The following is a 14,445-nucleotide window of genomic DNA, read 5'->3' as shown; positions in this document are numbered from 1 at the left end:
TTTTCCGGTGACTGTGCAAAAAAAATAAAAACAAAAGCTGCCTACACAAAAAAACAAACAATTTTTATTATTAAAAAAATAAGATTTTCTCAAATTCTTAGTACAAGAAGAGAATCAGTACAGTCACCTTCACCAAATACATCAAAAAAAAAGTTTGCAAAAGCTTCCAATTCATTTTTCGATTTTCTTCAGAACAAACAAACATATACAGACAGAATCACAGAACAAACATTTTATTTATTTAATTTATTTATTTATTCGAACAAATTTAATAACTTACACATCCTTTTCTATTTCACAACTTTTTATTTAATAATATAATATACAATATACATACAGATATGAAAATGGAATTATCATTTATTTTAAATCAACAACAACGTGAACAAGCTCAACAGCAACAACAGTTGGGAGGTTTACAACATCTTCAAGAAATCATTCACAGCAATAGTTTTAATATTAATAATAATAATAATAATCAAAATAATAATAATAATAATAATAATAATACTCAAGAAATCACCGACATTAATAATAATAATAATAATAATGATAGAGCACTTTTAAATAACAGTACCGAAGCTGTTGTTGAAACTTTATTGCTCGCAAAATATGGAAAGAATCCACATGGTTTTAATTTGAATTTTAATAATATCAAGAATCATCATCTTCATCATCATAATAGTCAACAAGTTTATGTATCACCATCCAAGCAACAACAATTTAATATTCCAACCCCAACCATGGTCAACGACAATGAAGATGATGATAATATGTCATCTGATATTGACGAAAATTCACCATTAAATAGTTTGACTGAAGCATCTGCCATGGCATCTTCACCACTCTCTTCACCACGTGGTTGTGGTCATTCAGTCTCTGAGAGCGCCCCCGTTTCACCAGCCTATTCTTTTACCTCTCCTTTTTCACCAGCATCTTCTTCCAATAGCACTAGCTGTTGTAATAGTCCACGCACGACGACAACGTCATCAGCTACGACAACGCCAACGATCACATCCATCGTACAAGGTAACAAGCGACAAGCCGACAACAACCAAGTGGTCCCAAAAAAGGAACTTGCCGGATTAAAAAAGCCAAGAAAGTCGTATGAAGTATCCAAGAAATTAGAGATACTCGAAGAGAAGCTCCAACACGGTATGCCATACGTCGTCGAAAAGTACCACATCTCGAGATCAATCATTTCTCGCTGGTTGAGCAATATCGAAAAGTACAGATCATTCAACAAAAAGAACCTCAAGAAGCTCCACAAGGGCCCAAAGGCCAGCTTCTCGGTCGAACAAGAACAAATCATTCTCGACCAAATCAACAAGCACAAGGCCAACGGTGAGCTTGTCAATGGTGAGGTTATCAAAAATATTGCTCTTCAACTCTCCAAACAGTTGAATAATAATAATTTCAAGGCTTCAAGTGGATGGTTAGAAAATTTTAAAAATAGACATGGTCTCAAGGCTTAAATCAAAATTATAAATTAAATCATTCAATCATAAATCATCCCCCAACTCCCCAACACAAATACAAATATTAACAACAACAACAAACCGATTCAATTCATTTTCATTAACGATTCAAACTTCATTGATTGATTGGCGAATATCAAACAACACAACAAACAACAACTACATTAGAAATTTTTTTTCCAACAAACCTTTTCCTTCCTTGCTACAAAAAAAAAAAACAATCATTTCATATGAAGGTTAAATTATATCAATTTAATTTCTTCTTACAACCTTTTTTTTTTTATTTTAAATAACAACTAAAATTAAAACAACAAACTCTGTAAATATCAATTTTATAAATAATAACAAACAAAACTAAAACCAACCTGAAAATACTAAATAATCCCAATCCACCCAACCACCACACCAACCAACCAACCAAACCTAAATTATTTAATAAATAATAAATAAATAAATATTTATTTATTTTCTCTCTTTTTGTAAATATAAAACCAAAAACATATACAAATCAAAATATAAACAAACAAACAAACAAACTATAGCTTTATTTATTTATTTATTGTGACTCTAGCGCAGATGCTGGAAAAAAAAGTAATCTCACGCCATTCATGGTGCGACAAAATTAATTAAATATTGAAAGATTTTCATGGTTTCACCCCAAGAGAGAACTTCTTCATCGTCTCATTATCTCACATTATTTAATTTAACCTTTTGTTAATACAAATATTAAGATTAGATAGATAGATAGATAGATATTATTATTATTATTATTATTATTACTTAGATACTTGTATTTTTAATTGCGCAATAATAATATAATAATAATATTAATAATAATTTAGATAGACATAGACATAGAGATAGAGACAGATAGATAGAGATAACAAAGTAAAAGAAAAAGAGAAAGATGGCAACCAGTCTTAGAGATGTTACCAAAAAGAGTATGAATGAATGATCTTTCATTTTGATGATTTGTAGTTTATCATTCTCTCCTACCTACTAACTCTTCTTTCTTCTCCCTCTCTTTTACTCTTTCATATTAATGTTATATAGGAATATTGGATGAAATCATTAGAACTATAACACCAGATTCAAATAATGGATGGAAAGCATTGGTTGTAGATCAAGATGCATTACGTATTATTTCAGCATGTTGCCAAATGTACGATATTACAGAGGAGAAGATTACTGTCGTCGAAAAGATAGAGAACCAACCACGTCAAAGATTACCATCGGTTGAAGCAATCTACTTTATCACTCCTACCACCAAATCAATCGATCTCTTAATCAATGACTTTAAAAAGAAACTATATCCTCAATACAAAGCAATTCATTTGTTTTTAACTTCAAGTATGAAAATGAAACAAACAAACAAACAAACAAATAATAATAATACTTTACTTTACTTTACTCAAACTTATTTTATTTCTAATTTATTTAGAGTTGCCAGATTCTGAATTCAAGAAATTATCAGCATCCAATGCAGTACAAAGAATTATTACCTTTAAAGAAATGAATATTGAATTCTTGGCAAATGAATCACAAGTATTCCATTTTGATCAAAAACATACCATCCCAACTTTATTCATGCCAGATGCTCCAAATCAAATTGAAGAACAAGCTAAAATTGCTACTAGAGTATGAAACAAAAAGAAACCATTTAATTAATCATGTGATTTAAATATTTATTTATTTATTTCTCTTTTTCTATTTTAGTTGGTATCATTATGTGTATCATTGGGAGAATATCCAATTATTAGATATTCACGTAATAATCCAGTTAGTGCAGTGATTGCAGGTATGACACAAGAGAGAATGGATCATGCAGCTAGAAACTCAAAGAATTGGAATCCAAGTGACGAGAGAGGAACATTATTGATTTTGGATAGAAGTCAAGACCCAATTGCTCCATTGCTTCACGAATTCACCTATCAAGCTATGATTTATGATTTGTTCAAGATTGAAAACGATCGTTTCTCTTACGACTCGACCTCTCAATCGGGTACAGCTCAGAAAAAGGAGGCTCTCCTTAGCGATCATGATTACATGTGGACTGGACTTCGTCATAAACATATTGCTGATGTCATTGAATATCTTAAAACTCGTTTAGATGAATTCTTGAGAACTAATCAAGTTACTCAATATACTCAACAAGTAAATAAGAAATAGAAAAAAGAAAAAGAAAAAGAAAAGAAGTTATTATTAATTATTATTCTTTTTTTTATTTCATTTTAGAATACAGGATCATTAAAAGAAGCAAGTGATGTAATTAGAAATTTACCACAATACCAAGAGATCATGTCAAAATATTCTACCCATATTAATCTTGCTGAACAATCATCACAAAAATTCACAGAAGATATGGCTAATCTTGCCTATTTGGAACAAGATATGGCAACTGGTGAAGATGCCAAAGGTAGTTCACCAAAGAATATTGTTGGTAGATTATCTTCTTTCCTTTCTGAACAAAGAATTGAGTATGTTTTAGAAAAGAAAAGACAAACAAACAAACAAACAAACAAACAAATAATGATTAGTTATTAATTTACTTTTGTTTTTTAGAAAAAATGATAAGATTAGATTATTAATGATGTATATTATATCACAAGAAGGTATTAAAGATGTTGATCGTAAAAAATTGATGGATTTGGCAATGTTGAATCAACAGGAGCAATCGGCTATTGCCAACCTCTACTACTTGGGTGTCACATTGATGAAGGGTGCCAAGGCCAAGGCAAAGACCAACATTCAAAAGCAACGCAAGCAAGAGACTGGTAGTGTCCCATACGAAGTATCTCGTTATGTGCCAGTGGTCAAAGACATTGCAGAGAATCTTATCAACGACACCCTCCAAGACACTGATTTCCCATTTGTCCGTGACACACCCATCGCCAAAACCACTGCCGCCCCAGTATCAAAGGTATCACTCAAGGGCAAGAGCAACCAACCACGTTGGGCCGATCCAGCCGTCCAAGTCGAAGAGACCAAATACACTGGCAGCAAGTTGATCATTTTCATTGCTGGTGGTGTTACCTATTCGGAAATGCGTTCCATCTATGAACTATCTACCTACTATAAGAGAAATATTTATATTGGTTCAACTGGTATCCTCTTACCAAATGATTTCATCGATGATGTTTATAATTTAAAAAGGGATCCATAAATAATGAATGAATGCATGAATGAAAGTATTAATCAAAGAAAGAAATTCCATCAATCAAACAAATATTATTATTTACCTAATTTTCAACAAACAAAACAAAACAAACATAACAAACAAATACGGTTCAATTAACAAGCTAAACTAAACTAAACTAATAAAATATATATATTAATATTAATCTTTTAAATCAAGATGTGACCGACTGACCTCCCGACCGAGTGGTGTCACCCTTACTTACTACTTACATTGTGTGTTAGAAAGTCTCAACAAGCCAGGTCCCATTCTAAAAGTATTGTTTTACAACTACCACACAATCCAACCATACTATCATACCATACCAGGTTAGGTTAGATTGGTGAGAATGTTTTATTCTTTGAATAAAAAGAAGAGGAGAAGCAGACAGACACCAAAAACACAACAACATTAAATTAATTGTTTTTTAAAAAATTAAATTGTGTCGCGAACCGTTGTGAACATTCATGAGGTGGTCAGTCGAACAAGAAGGAATAAAATTTATTAATACATCAACCCCACTCCACTCCTACACTATTCATAATTAATTGATTTTACAATAATAATAATAATAATAACAACAACATACACACTACATTATTTATATCGTTGACCTTAATCTCATTTTACATACTTCAAAAAAAAAAAAAAAAAGAGATAAAAGAAAAAGAAAAAGAAAAAGACAAATAGTTTAATTTACTTTTTTTGCAGGTAAGACTATAGTAAATTAAGAATATAAAATTATATATATATTAATGATTTAATCATATCTTATTAGTTATATATATATATATTTATTATGGAAAATAATAATAATATTGTTGGTGGTACATCAACTACAACTACAACTACAATAACTTCAACTTCAACAACAAATGATAATGTAACATTAACACATGATCAAGAATCATATTTAAAACAACAATTATTAAAATATAGTATTCAAGAAGAGATTATAATCTATTTCAAGGATGCCGATAGTTTGAAACAAACTTTGTTTTTAAAGTTTCTGTTTGAACAGTTGACAACCATCCCGCTGTTGACCAACAAGGCAGCTGCCAAACAGAAATTCCAACAACTCATTCATACACTGCCCAACATTGTCATCCAGTCACAGTTGGCATCAAAACAAGAGACGTCGGATCACTTTAGAAAGTTTGTGGTCAAGGTGTTTGATGTGGCACTACGTACACCACAGGAAAAGAAAAAGGACAAGACGTTGAAAGTGTTTAAAGACCCGACACTTGACATTAACCAAATGAAGAAGAAGCGGGGTGATAAACCCGACCAACACACAACCGAGGACAGAGAGAAAATAGCAGAGGAAGAGGAAAAGGAAAAGAAAAAGTCACAAAAGGATATTGAACGTGATGAAACTATTATGCAACTACAACGACGTCTAACTGAAATCACTCAAGTCATTATTATGAATATTGAAAAAAAGAATTTACAGGCTGAAAAGGAAAAGGAAAAGAATGGTGGTAGTGGCGACAAGAATGCAGAGAATGGTATATCTAGTCTCTTCAACGTTATTTTAAAGACTAAACATTTCAAAGATCTGCCAGACGAATATTATGAATTTACAACTACCGTTATCAAGATTATGTCGTTGTGGATGGAACGAGAGTTACGCGACCCCAAACAAATTGTAAAATTAAAACGTTTGTATATGATTACGCCGGTCAAGGCGATTCGTGCGTCGTTGGCTATTGCCAACCCCATCACTCTACTCAAAGGTATCATTGTCATGTTTTTGGCCAAACCATTTGGTGCTAGAAACCTCATCCAAACTATCGCGTCGGTGATGGTCGAGCTTGGCAAGACTGATCGTGCAACCAAAGTGGCACTCAAAGCTGCAGAGACTGCTCTCAACGACCTACCTAATCGTAATCATCGTCGATTACTCATCAACAAGATGAAGGGATTCACAGCCAACTCTACCCAAGTTAGTGATCAACAGGGTACTCCTATCGCCTACTTTAAAGAGGTACCAGAACCAATCGTCATTATGCAATACCAATGGCCGTCGAGTCCATCAGTCGACCCAGAGATTATCGCTCAACTCGAAGAACACCATTACACAGCACTCTTTGAATACGTAAAGTTGGAGAAACGTCGTCGCGAAAAGAATGATTTCATCGAAGTGTTGGGCAATGACGAAATGATCGAGATTATCCGAGAGTTGCTGCCCGTTCTCTATGAACCACTCGGCAAACTATTTTGTAAAGCAAACATTGGTTATCACTTTGAAAAGATTGCTTATTGTTTGAAAAAGATCCTCACCGTGGCTGAAACTGGTGAGTTGGAGCCTGATGATGAAGAAGGTGATTTGGAATTAAAAATTGATAGTAGTTCAATTGATAATGAAGAATTAAAATTGGAAAGACAACATTATTCAACAAATACTACTCCAAATTTAAATAGAAATAATAATAACGTCGGTAATGGAAATTCTGGATTTGCTCAATCAGTACCAAATAGTCCAATGCAAAATGGTAAAGGACAAGTAAATGGAAATAGTGGTAGTAATATATTTTCAAGATCATTTAGTTGGTTAAAACCATCCAATTGGTCAAGCCAACCATCATCTCCTACTACTTCAGCTACTTCTACCTCTGCTTCTACAAATGATGTAGAAATTAATGAATCATTATTTGAAGAAGCTCATTTATCATCAAAGGATGTTAAAAAGAAATTTAAAAAGGACAAGAATCAAACCATTACAATGGCAGAGAGATTAGTATTGTTTGAAGAAGTTAGTTATATTTTAATGGGTAGAATATACGATGCTATTCACGATTTGGTAGTTTCAGATGCCAAGATTACTCAAAAGGAAAGAGAAGAATTAAAGGAAAAGGGTATCAAATCAGAGAGAGACGAATCAGAGACTGGTCTATTGTCACAGTCGGTTTGTTGGTTATTAGGATTACTTCAATTCCTAAAGGACGAAGAGTTGGATGTTCACACCGCCGTCTTTGACACGCTGTCACCAGAACTCAAGAAAAAGGTGATTGACGAACTCGACCAAGTCATTGCCTATCGTGCTTGGAGATTGGAAAATGGAAACATGGAAGCTACCAAGGCAAACATTGAAAAGGTTGACAATCAAGGTTTGGATCTCAGCGAGGAAAAGGAAAAGAGTAAAGATGAAGGACCACCAAAACCAATCCTAGAGTACACCCCAACCCTCACCACACCATTTATAGAAATTGTTCGTGAGAGATTTACTCATCTTGGTGATCCATCAAAATATTCTTTGGTCAATCTTTCAAAAGTTATCATTTATGATTATGATAAAGAATCAACACCTGCTGGTTTTGATTCTCCAACTACAACAACAACAACAATAATAACACCAGAGATAACAATAGAAACATCAACACCAACATCATCAGAAATACCAACAACAACAATCACAATGATGACCAACAACCCAACACTTCCATTTAGCATAATCGAAAAGATTGTTAGATATTCATGGAATAGTTACAAGTAGGAGGAAAAGTCAGTTGGTTTTGCAGATTATGTCAAACAATCTAAAGCATTTTTAAAAGCCTAATCAACGTGTCCCATACACAAGGACCAACATGTTCCAACTATTGGAGTGTACAAAAGGGAAAATATGTTTGGACAAATTAATCGTCTCCGATTTGGCTTGACACTGACATGCAAGGCACTATTTTTATTTGTTTCAAGACAACTTGTCAAACGAGTTGCACTACCTTGTCAAGATGAAGAAAGATCAATACAACATAGACACTATTCAAATCAGTATTTTCTGTTGGGTAAATCAATCAAAACTCTCACAATCGCGATGCCAAGCGGTTGGAGCGACAAATGTTGGGATTGTCTTGTTCTCTATTCAAATATTGTACAATGTTTGGAATTTGGACCCATAACCGGCTACTATCCTTTTAATTTGCCAAGCCCCGACAAACTATTTCTCTCACTGTCTCGGTTACAATCTCTGACTTCGTTGGATATGTCACAATGGAGCCTTGACTGGGTCGGTGCAAGAGGGCTCACCCAACTAAAGAATCTACCACTTCAAAGGCTATACTATATCCACAAATGCAATCAATTTCTATTTCAACAACAAAAAGAGGGTGACGACGACAATCCATGTACGTGGCCACTTTCAAGGTCATTAGAAGCAGTATCGATCAACTCGTTTGATGTCATTCCAATGTTGGGTCGGTTACCAAAACTCAGACATCTAAGAATCATTATAGATGAAACAGGTTCATATGGTATTGCGAAATTGACTAATCAACAAATCAAATCAAAACTTCCCAAACGTATCACCAAACTATCATTCACCGACTCGAATATTGCCAAAATCAGCAAATACAATCCTCAAGTCAAGGAACTGGCGTTATTACCCGACATCAAAACTCTCACAGAGTTTAGCCAATTTAATTTACCCCATGATTATGATCATCATGACCACAACATCGAAAAGATCTCTATCATAGTGGCTACCAACAATATTAACTGGCACTTCCGTCCTACGATCTCTCAACTTTGCAACCTTCAATTTATTGGAACCTTTTACAAATATGTTTCAACAAATAGTAGTAGTAGAATAGTACATCATAAATCGGTTTATATGAGAAATAGAAAGAGTGTCTTAGAACTCAATTAAGAGATGGATTATCTATCTAGATCAACAGATCTGAATCTGAATCTGTCATTCATTGACAACGAGGAATAGTCTGAGTCTCAACAACATGACAAAAAAAAATCAATGCAAAGCAAATCAATGCTAATTCAAATAATAAAAAAACAAATGTAAAAGTTTAAGACCTTATATTATTATCATGACGATTGGAGTGGAGGTGAAGCAAACAGTGTGGGTGTGGTGATTGATGAGTGTAATACAATTGTCTTCACTTTATTAAGGAATCAATCAAACACTCATTCACTCTATATATATATATTTTGTGTTAACTCTCTCATAATTTATAAAGTCAAATAGCAATACTAGTAACAGCTAGCTAACAAGCAGTGTGTATATATTTATTTAAAATATTTTGTTGTTCAAACAAACAAGCAAACAAACAAACATTGTGGATATAATTATATAAATATATATATATATATAATCATTTATTTATGTTATCTATTCTATATTCTATATATTAAACTATAATATAATATTATTTAATCCAATTAAATTTAATCAAGATTAATATATTCATTTTTCAACGATATAATTATTATGATGATGGTCACTTCTTCAGCATCAGTATCACCATCACCATCGACGTCTATTCATATTGGAGACATTGAGACAAAGAAACGATGGGATAAGATTGCACATCAGTCTACTATCCTGACATCGTACTATACACAGGAACGTAAACTAAAGGATCACCATGATAGATTGTGCGAACAGCTCAATAAAGAGTACAAACGTCTGTACAAGCAGATTGATGACGAGCGTTCCAAGCTGATGGCTACCATGCTTACCGAGTATCTGACATTTGCCCAGGACGGTGCGTCGGCAGGTTCACCAGTCTCTGTGGCTGTCAACAACTCCACCAACACCAAATCATCAACAACAACGTCACCCACGGCAACATCGTCATCGTCAGCTGCTCCATTTCAAATTACCTCTCCACCTTATACACCACGCTCGTCTGCATCATCGTCTGCTAGTACCGGTCCCATATCAACAACTATCGATCCAAAGGCATTAGAGCAGTTTATATTGGCACTCTCCCAATCACAATCGTACCAACAGTTTAAAAACAAGGCTCCTACCGCAGCCGCAACGTCGTCACCAACCAATGTTGCAACATTATCACTCAACGATCTGACTGTACTATCACAATACAATATCAATTGCAGTAACTACCAACCACATGTAACCATTGACTTTAAGTCGCATCCAGAGTATACCCAAAAGTTTACCAACTTTATCCAGTCTCTCTATGACTTTAATACAACCAGTCATGCGCCATCACCAAAGGTAACCACTCCACGATCCATCACCCCTCGATCAACTTCTGCCAATTCTCTTCCCATCTCAAGTATTACTACCCCTGCCACTTCTACTTCTGCTGCTGCTGTCCCATCACAGGCACCAACAGTAGTCGCCGCGGCTGTCTCAACTGCTGCAACACCAGCTCGTGTGACATCGGCTACATCCATCAATAATAGTAAGTCCAATAGTCGTATCAACATGACAACTGCTACTTCCTCTACTACTACTACTACCCCCACTCCATCCCAAGCACCTACACCCACTACTATACCAACACCAACACCAACGCCTACCCCAATTAATAATACACCAATACCAACAGCAACAACAACAACGGCAGTAACACCTTCCAAGGATGTTGGAATCAACTATCTATCTGTACTAAAGAAAAAAAATGAACAAGAATCCAAACAAGCACCTACATCCCCATCCTCTACTGCTGTTCAAAATCCTACTCCTGCAACTACAACTGCAGCGGTAGAGACCAAACCACCAGTTGCCATCAATCCAACAACAACAACCTCTCAACCACCTGCAGCTGTATCAGAACCAAAGGAAGCAGTATCATCAAGATTCATGCGATCGGTTCAAAGTGCAGAAAAGGAGAGAATCGAAAAAATAGAAAAGGAAAGATTGGAAAATGAGAGATTGGAAAAGGAAAGAATCGAAAAAATAAGATTGGATCGATTGGAAAAGGATAGATTAGAGAAAGAAAAACAAGACAAATTGACAAAGGAAAAGGCTGAAAAAGACAAATTGGAAAAAGAGAAACAAGACAAGGAGAAACAAGATAAATTGGAAAAGGATAGATTAGAAAAGATTAAATTAGAAAAGGATAACTTGGAAAAGATTAGATTAGAAAAGGAGAGATTAGAAAAAGAGAAACAAGATAAATTGGAAAAGGAGAAATTAGAAAAGATTAAATTAGAAAAAGACAACTTGGAAAAGATTAAATTGGAAAAGGAAAAGTTGGAAAAGGAGAGATTAGAAAAAGAGAAACAAGATAAATTGGAAAAAGATAGATTAGAAAAGATTAGATTAGAAAAGGAAAAGTTGGAAAAGGAGAAACAAGATAAATTGGAAAAAGATAGATTAGAGGAAGAAAAAAAGATGATTAAAACGCCAACAAAACCAACTACTGCACCTTCAACTCCTGTCACCTCTCCATCTTCTTCAGCAGCTACTGAGACAAAGGAGGCAGTTTCATTTAGATTTATGCGATCTATCCAATCTGAAAAGGAAAGATTAGAAAAGGAAAAGGCACAGGAAAAGGCTGACAAGGATCGATTGGAAAAGGAAAAGTTGGAAAAGGTTGAAAAGCTTCGAGTTGAAAGATTGGAAAAGGAAAAGGAGCGAGTTGAAAAGGAGAAAAAGGATAGAGAGGCATTGGACAAGGAACGATCTGAACGTGTCAATTCAGAGAAAGCAAGAATCGAAAAGGTCAGACAAGAAAGAGCCAAAGAAAGATTGGAAAAGGAACGAGTTGAAAAAGAACGTTTGGAAAAACAAAAAAAAATGGATGAAATTGATAAAGAATGGAAAGCAGAGAGTGGAAAGACTTTGTCAACTGAAACAACTTCTACTTCTTCAACTACTTCTACTCAACAACAAAAACAATTGGAAGAAATTGATAGAGAATGGAAAGCAGAGAATGAAAAGACAACAACAACAAAGTCACCTGCTTCCAAATCATCTCCACCAAATATAGTTGTCTCACCGTCATTGGTATCTGACACTAACAAGCAATCGACCATGACTCGTACCAGATCAACCTCTTTATTCCTTCCATCTCCACCTTCATTTGAGGGGTTTGAAACAAACTCTCAAACATCCACATCCCCACCATCAGCACCAATCACCTTATTACCAGGTTTAACAGTCGATAGAGCCAGACCACAAAGTGGAAGAAAGCAACCATCTAGAATCATGAGACCTGCCAGTACACAATTGGATAGAAAAAACTTGGATGAAAGTTTTGCTAAAAGTCAAAGTGAAATTATTAATACAACCAATAATAATAATAATATTAATAGTATCAGTTCACCTCCACCCTCCTCTGATAATAATAATAATGATGATGAAGAACGTTCTGCACCACCACCAAGAAGATTTGTTCCAACTGGAGTTGGGATGGGATTAGGATTAGGAATGGCTGCACTGGCAGCAGAAGCTCAAAAGAAAAAACTTGAATTGGACCAAAACAAAACTCGTCCAAAGAGTATGTTTATAAGTAGTTCTACCTCTTTCAAGTAAAAACATTTATTTAAAAAGTTTTTGAACCCATCAATAATAATCATAATAAAACAAACTTTCAATATTTATTTATTTATTTATTTAAAACAAACAACAATATTTGAGGGGGTATTTTTTTTGTAGATTATCTATTTAGTTTATCAATCTCAATCTATTCTCCCATTTATTGATAAGATCTTTTGAAGAGTTACAAATAGGACGACATTTTAAATTGTATTTGTTTTCCAAAATCTAAATGTTTCCAAGGTCTGCGCCAAAAAAAAATATTTAAAAACAAATTAATTTTTAAATAGATATAAACACATTTTACATTAGAGGGAACTTTTATTCAAAGAGATCTTTCAAGTGGAGTGAAAGATTAAAGATATTCAATGGTTTTCGATTTTATTGTAAAAAAAAAAAAAAAATATTCGAGTATTTCCATTTTTGGAATATGTTCACATTTGGATTTAAATAAATTTATTTATTAAGAATTTATGGATAAGCAACAGAGTATTCAAAAAGAGCCCAATAAATTTATTATTATCAATTCAATCATATTTCCCAAAGTATACTTATAAAGAAATTAATAAAGGTAAATTTTATTAATTAAATTCTTATCTCTCTCTATCCTCTTTGACTCTATTTTTTCACAAAGTACATACATACTTACATACTTGAACATTTTTCAATTATTTCAAAATTTATTTCTTAATTTTTATATAGAAATATTACACAATGTCATCCAAAGTAGCACGTGAACATGGAGGTCTTCCAATGCAAAAGCCAATGGAAGAACCAATCCAAATGAACAAGAAATTTACCAAGCCAATGGACGAAGACGATTTACTCTACTCGCTCAAAGGCATGTTCAAGTCCAACTTTAAGGAATACTCACCAAGCTGCGAATTGGAACGACCCAACAGATTCGACCTCACCCCCAATGAAGACAAGATGTTGGACATTCAACTCCAGGACAACTATGAAAGAGAAACCTGTGAGAAGCAAAAGCTCAAGGAACTCCACCGTCTCGAACACACCGACCTCTCCAAGTTCCACAAGACTCGTATCATCAAAAAGACCACCACTACTACTACCACCTGGTTAAATGGCCCCCAAGTCCCATTAATGCCAATGAAGCAAGAGTTTGGTCCAAACGAAGCCCAAAGTTGTATTTTTGAAGCCGATACCTCTAAAATCCCCTGTTCCAAGTGGGTATGGCAAAATGGAACTTTGACTCAACTCTAACCATGTCGGATAAATGTTTTGTCAAAGAGATCCATCAACAAGCAACATCAACCAAATAAATAATAATCACATTAAACTTAATAAAATAGAAAAATCATTTGTGAATTATTTTGTATAGAATCAATATAATATAGATTATTCTCATTAAAAGTTTATTATTGTTAATATTATTTGTTGTCAAATTAATAATGTTATTGGATATTTTTAAGAATTTCTATTTTTTTTTCTTTTTTTAAAGTTTAGTATACTCAGTGAACGTTTAATGTCTGGATTTTTGTTATTGAAAAATAACAAACAACAAACTTATTATTAAATGTTTGTAC

General features: G+C 33.9%; 4 protein-coding genes across 4 annotated transcripts; all 4 read left to right on the top strand.

Annotated features, from left to right (window-relative positions):
- Nucleotides 1–347: 347 nt before the first annotated feature.
- On the top strand, nucleotides 348–1,475 carry DFA_00294 (uncharacterized protein; the record flags this gene model as incomplete). The annotated part of the gene is made up of 1 exon (XM_004357953.1): nucleotides 348–1,475. One exon carries the CDS (start codon nucleotides 348–350, stop codon nucleotides 1,473–1,475), a length of 1,128 nt encoding a protein of 375 aa, XP_004358010.1.
- Nucleotides 1,476–2,385: 910 nt separating this feature from the next.
- Nucleotides 2,386–4,641, top strand: sec1 (Sec1-like family protein; the record flags this gene model as incomplete). Its single annotated transcript, XM_004357952.1, has 6 exons — nucleotides 2,386–2,419; nucleotides 2,532–2,828; nucleotides 2,920–3,116; nucleotides 3,195–3,632; nucleotides 3,714–3,955; nucleotides 4,041–4,641. 6 exons carry the CDS (start codon nucleotides 2,386–2,388, stop codon nucleotides 4,639–4,641), a joined length of 1,809 nt encoding a protein of 602 aa, XP_004358009.1.
- An 811-nt stretch (nucleotides 4,642–5,452) lies between these two features.
- Nucleotides 5,453–9,298, top strand: DFA_00292 (uncharacterized protein; the record flags this gene model as incomplete). The annotated part of the gene is made up of 3 exons (XM_004357951.1): nucleotides 5,453–7,398; nucleotides 7,432–8,145; nucleotides 8,350–9,298. The coding sequence occupies 3 exons, from the start codon at nucleotides 5,453–5,455 to the stop codon at nucleotides 9,296–9,298; spliced, it is 3,609 nt and encodes a 1,202-aa protein (XP_004358008.1).
- Nucleotides 9,299–10,108: 810 nt separating this feature from the next.
- On the top strand, nucleotides 10,109–14,435 carry DFA_00291 (uncharacterized protein; the record flags this gene model as incomplete). The annotated part of the gene is made up of 4 exons (XM_004357950.1): nucleotides 10,109–12,860; nucleotides 13,367–13,443; nucleotides 13,601–14,089; nucleotides 14,361–14,435. 4 exons carry the CDS (start codon nucleotides 10,109–10,111, stop codon nucleotides 14,433–14,435), a joined length of 3,393 nt encoding a protein of 1,130 aa, XP_004358007.1.
- Between the last annotated feature and the right edge of the window lie 10 nt (nucleotides 14,436–14,445).

Source organism: Cavenderia fasciculata (assembly GCF_000203815.1).
Source record: "Cavenderia fasciculata unplaced genomic scaffold Scf_Dfasci-F-a-11f03.f1-5, whole genome shotgun sequence".
NCBI lineage: Eukaryota > Evosea > Eumycetozoa > Acytosteliales > Cavenderiaceae > Cavenderia > Cavenderia fasciculata.
Note: the sequence above shows the minus strand (reverse complement) of the source record. Positions and strands in the feature narration are given on the sequence as shown.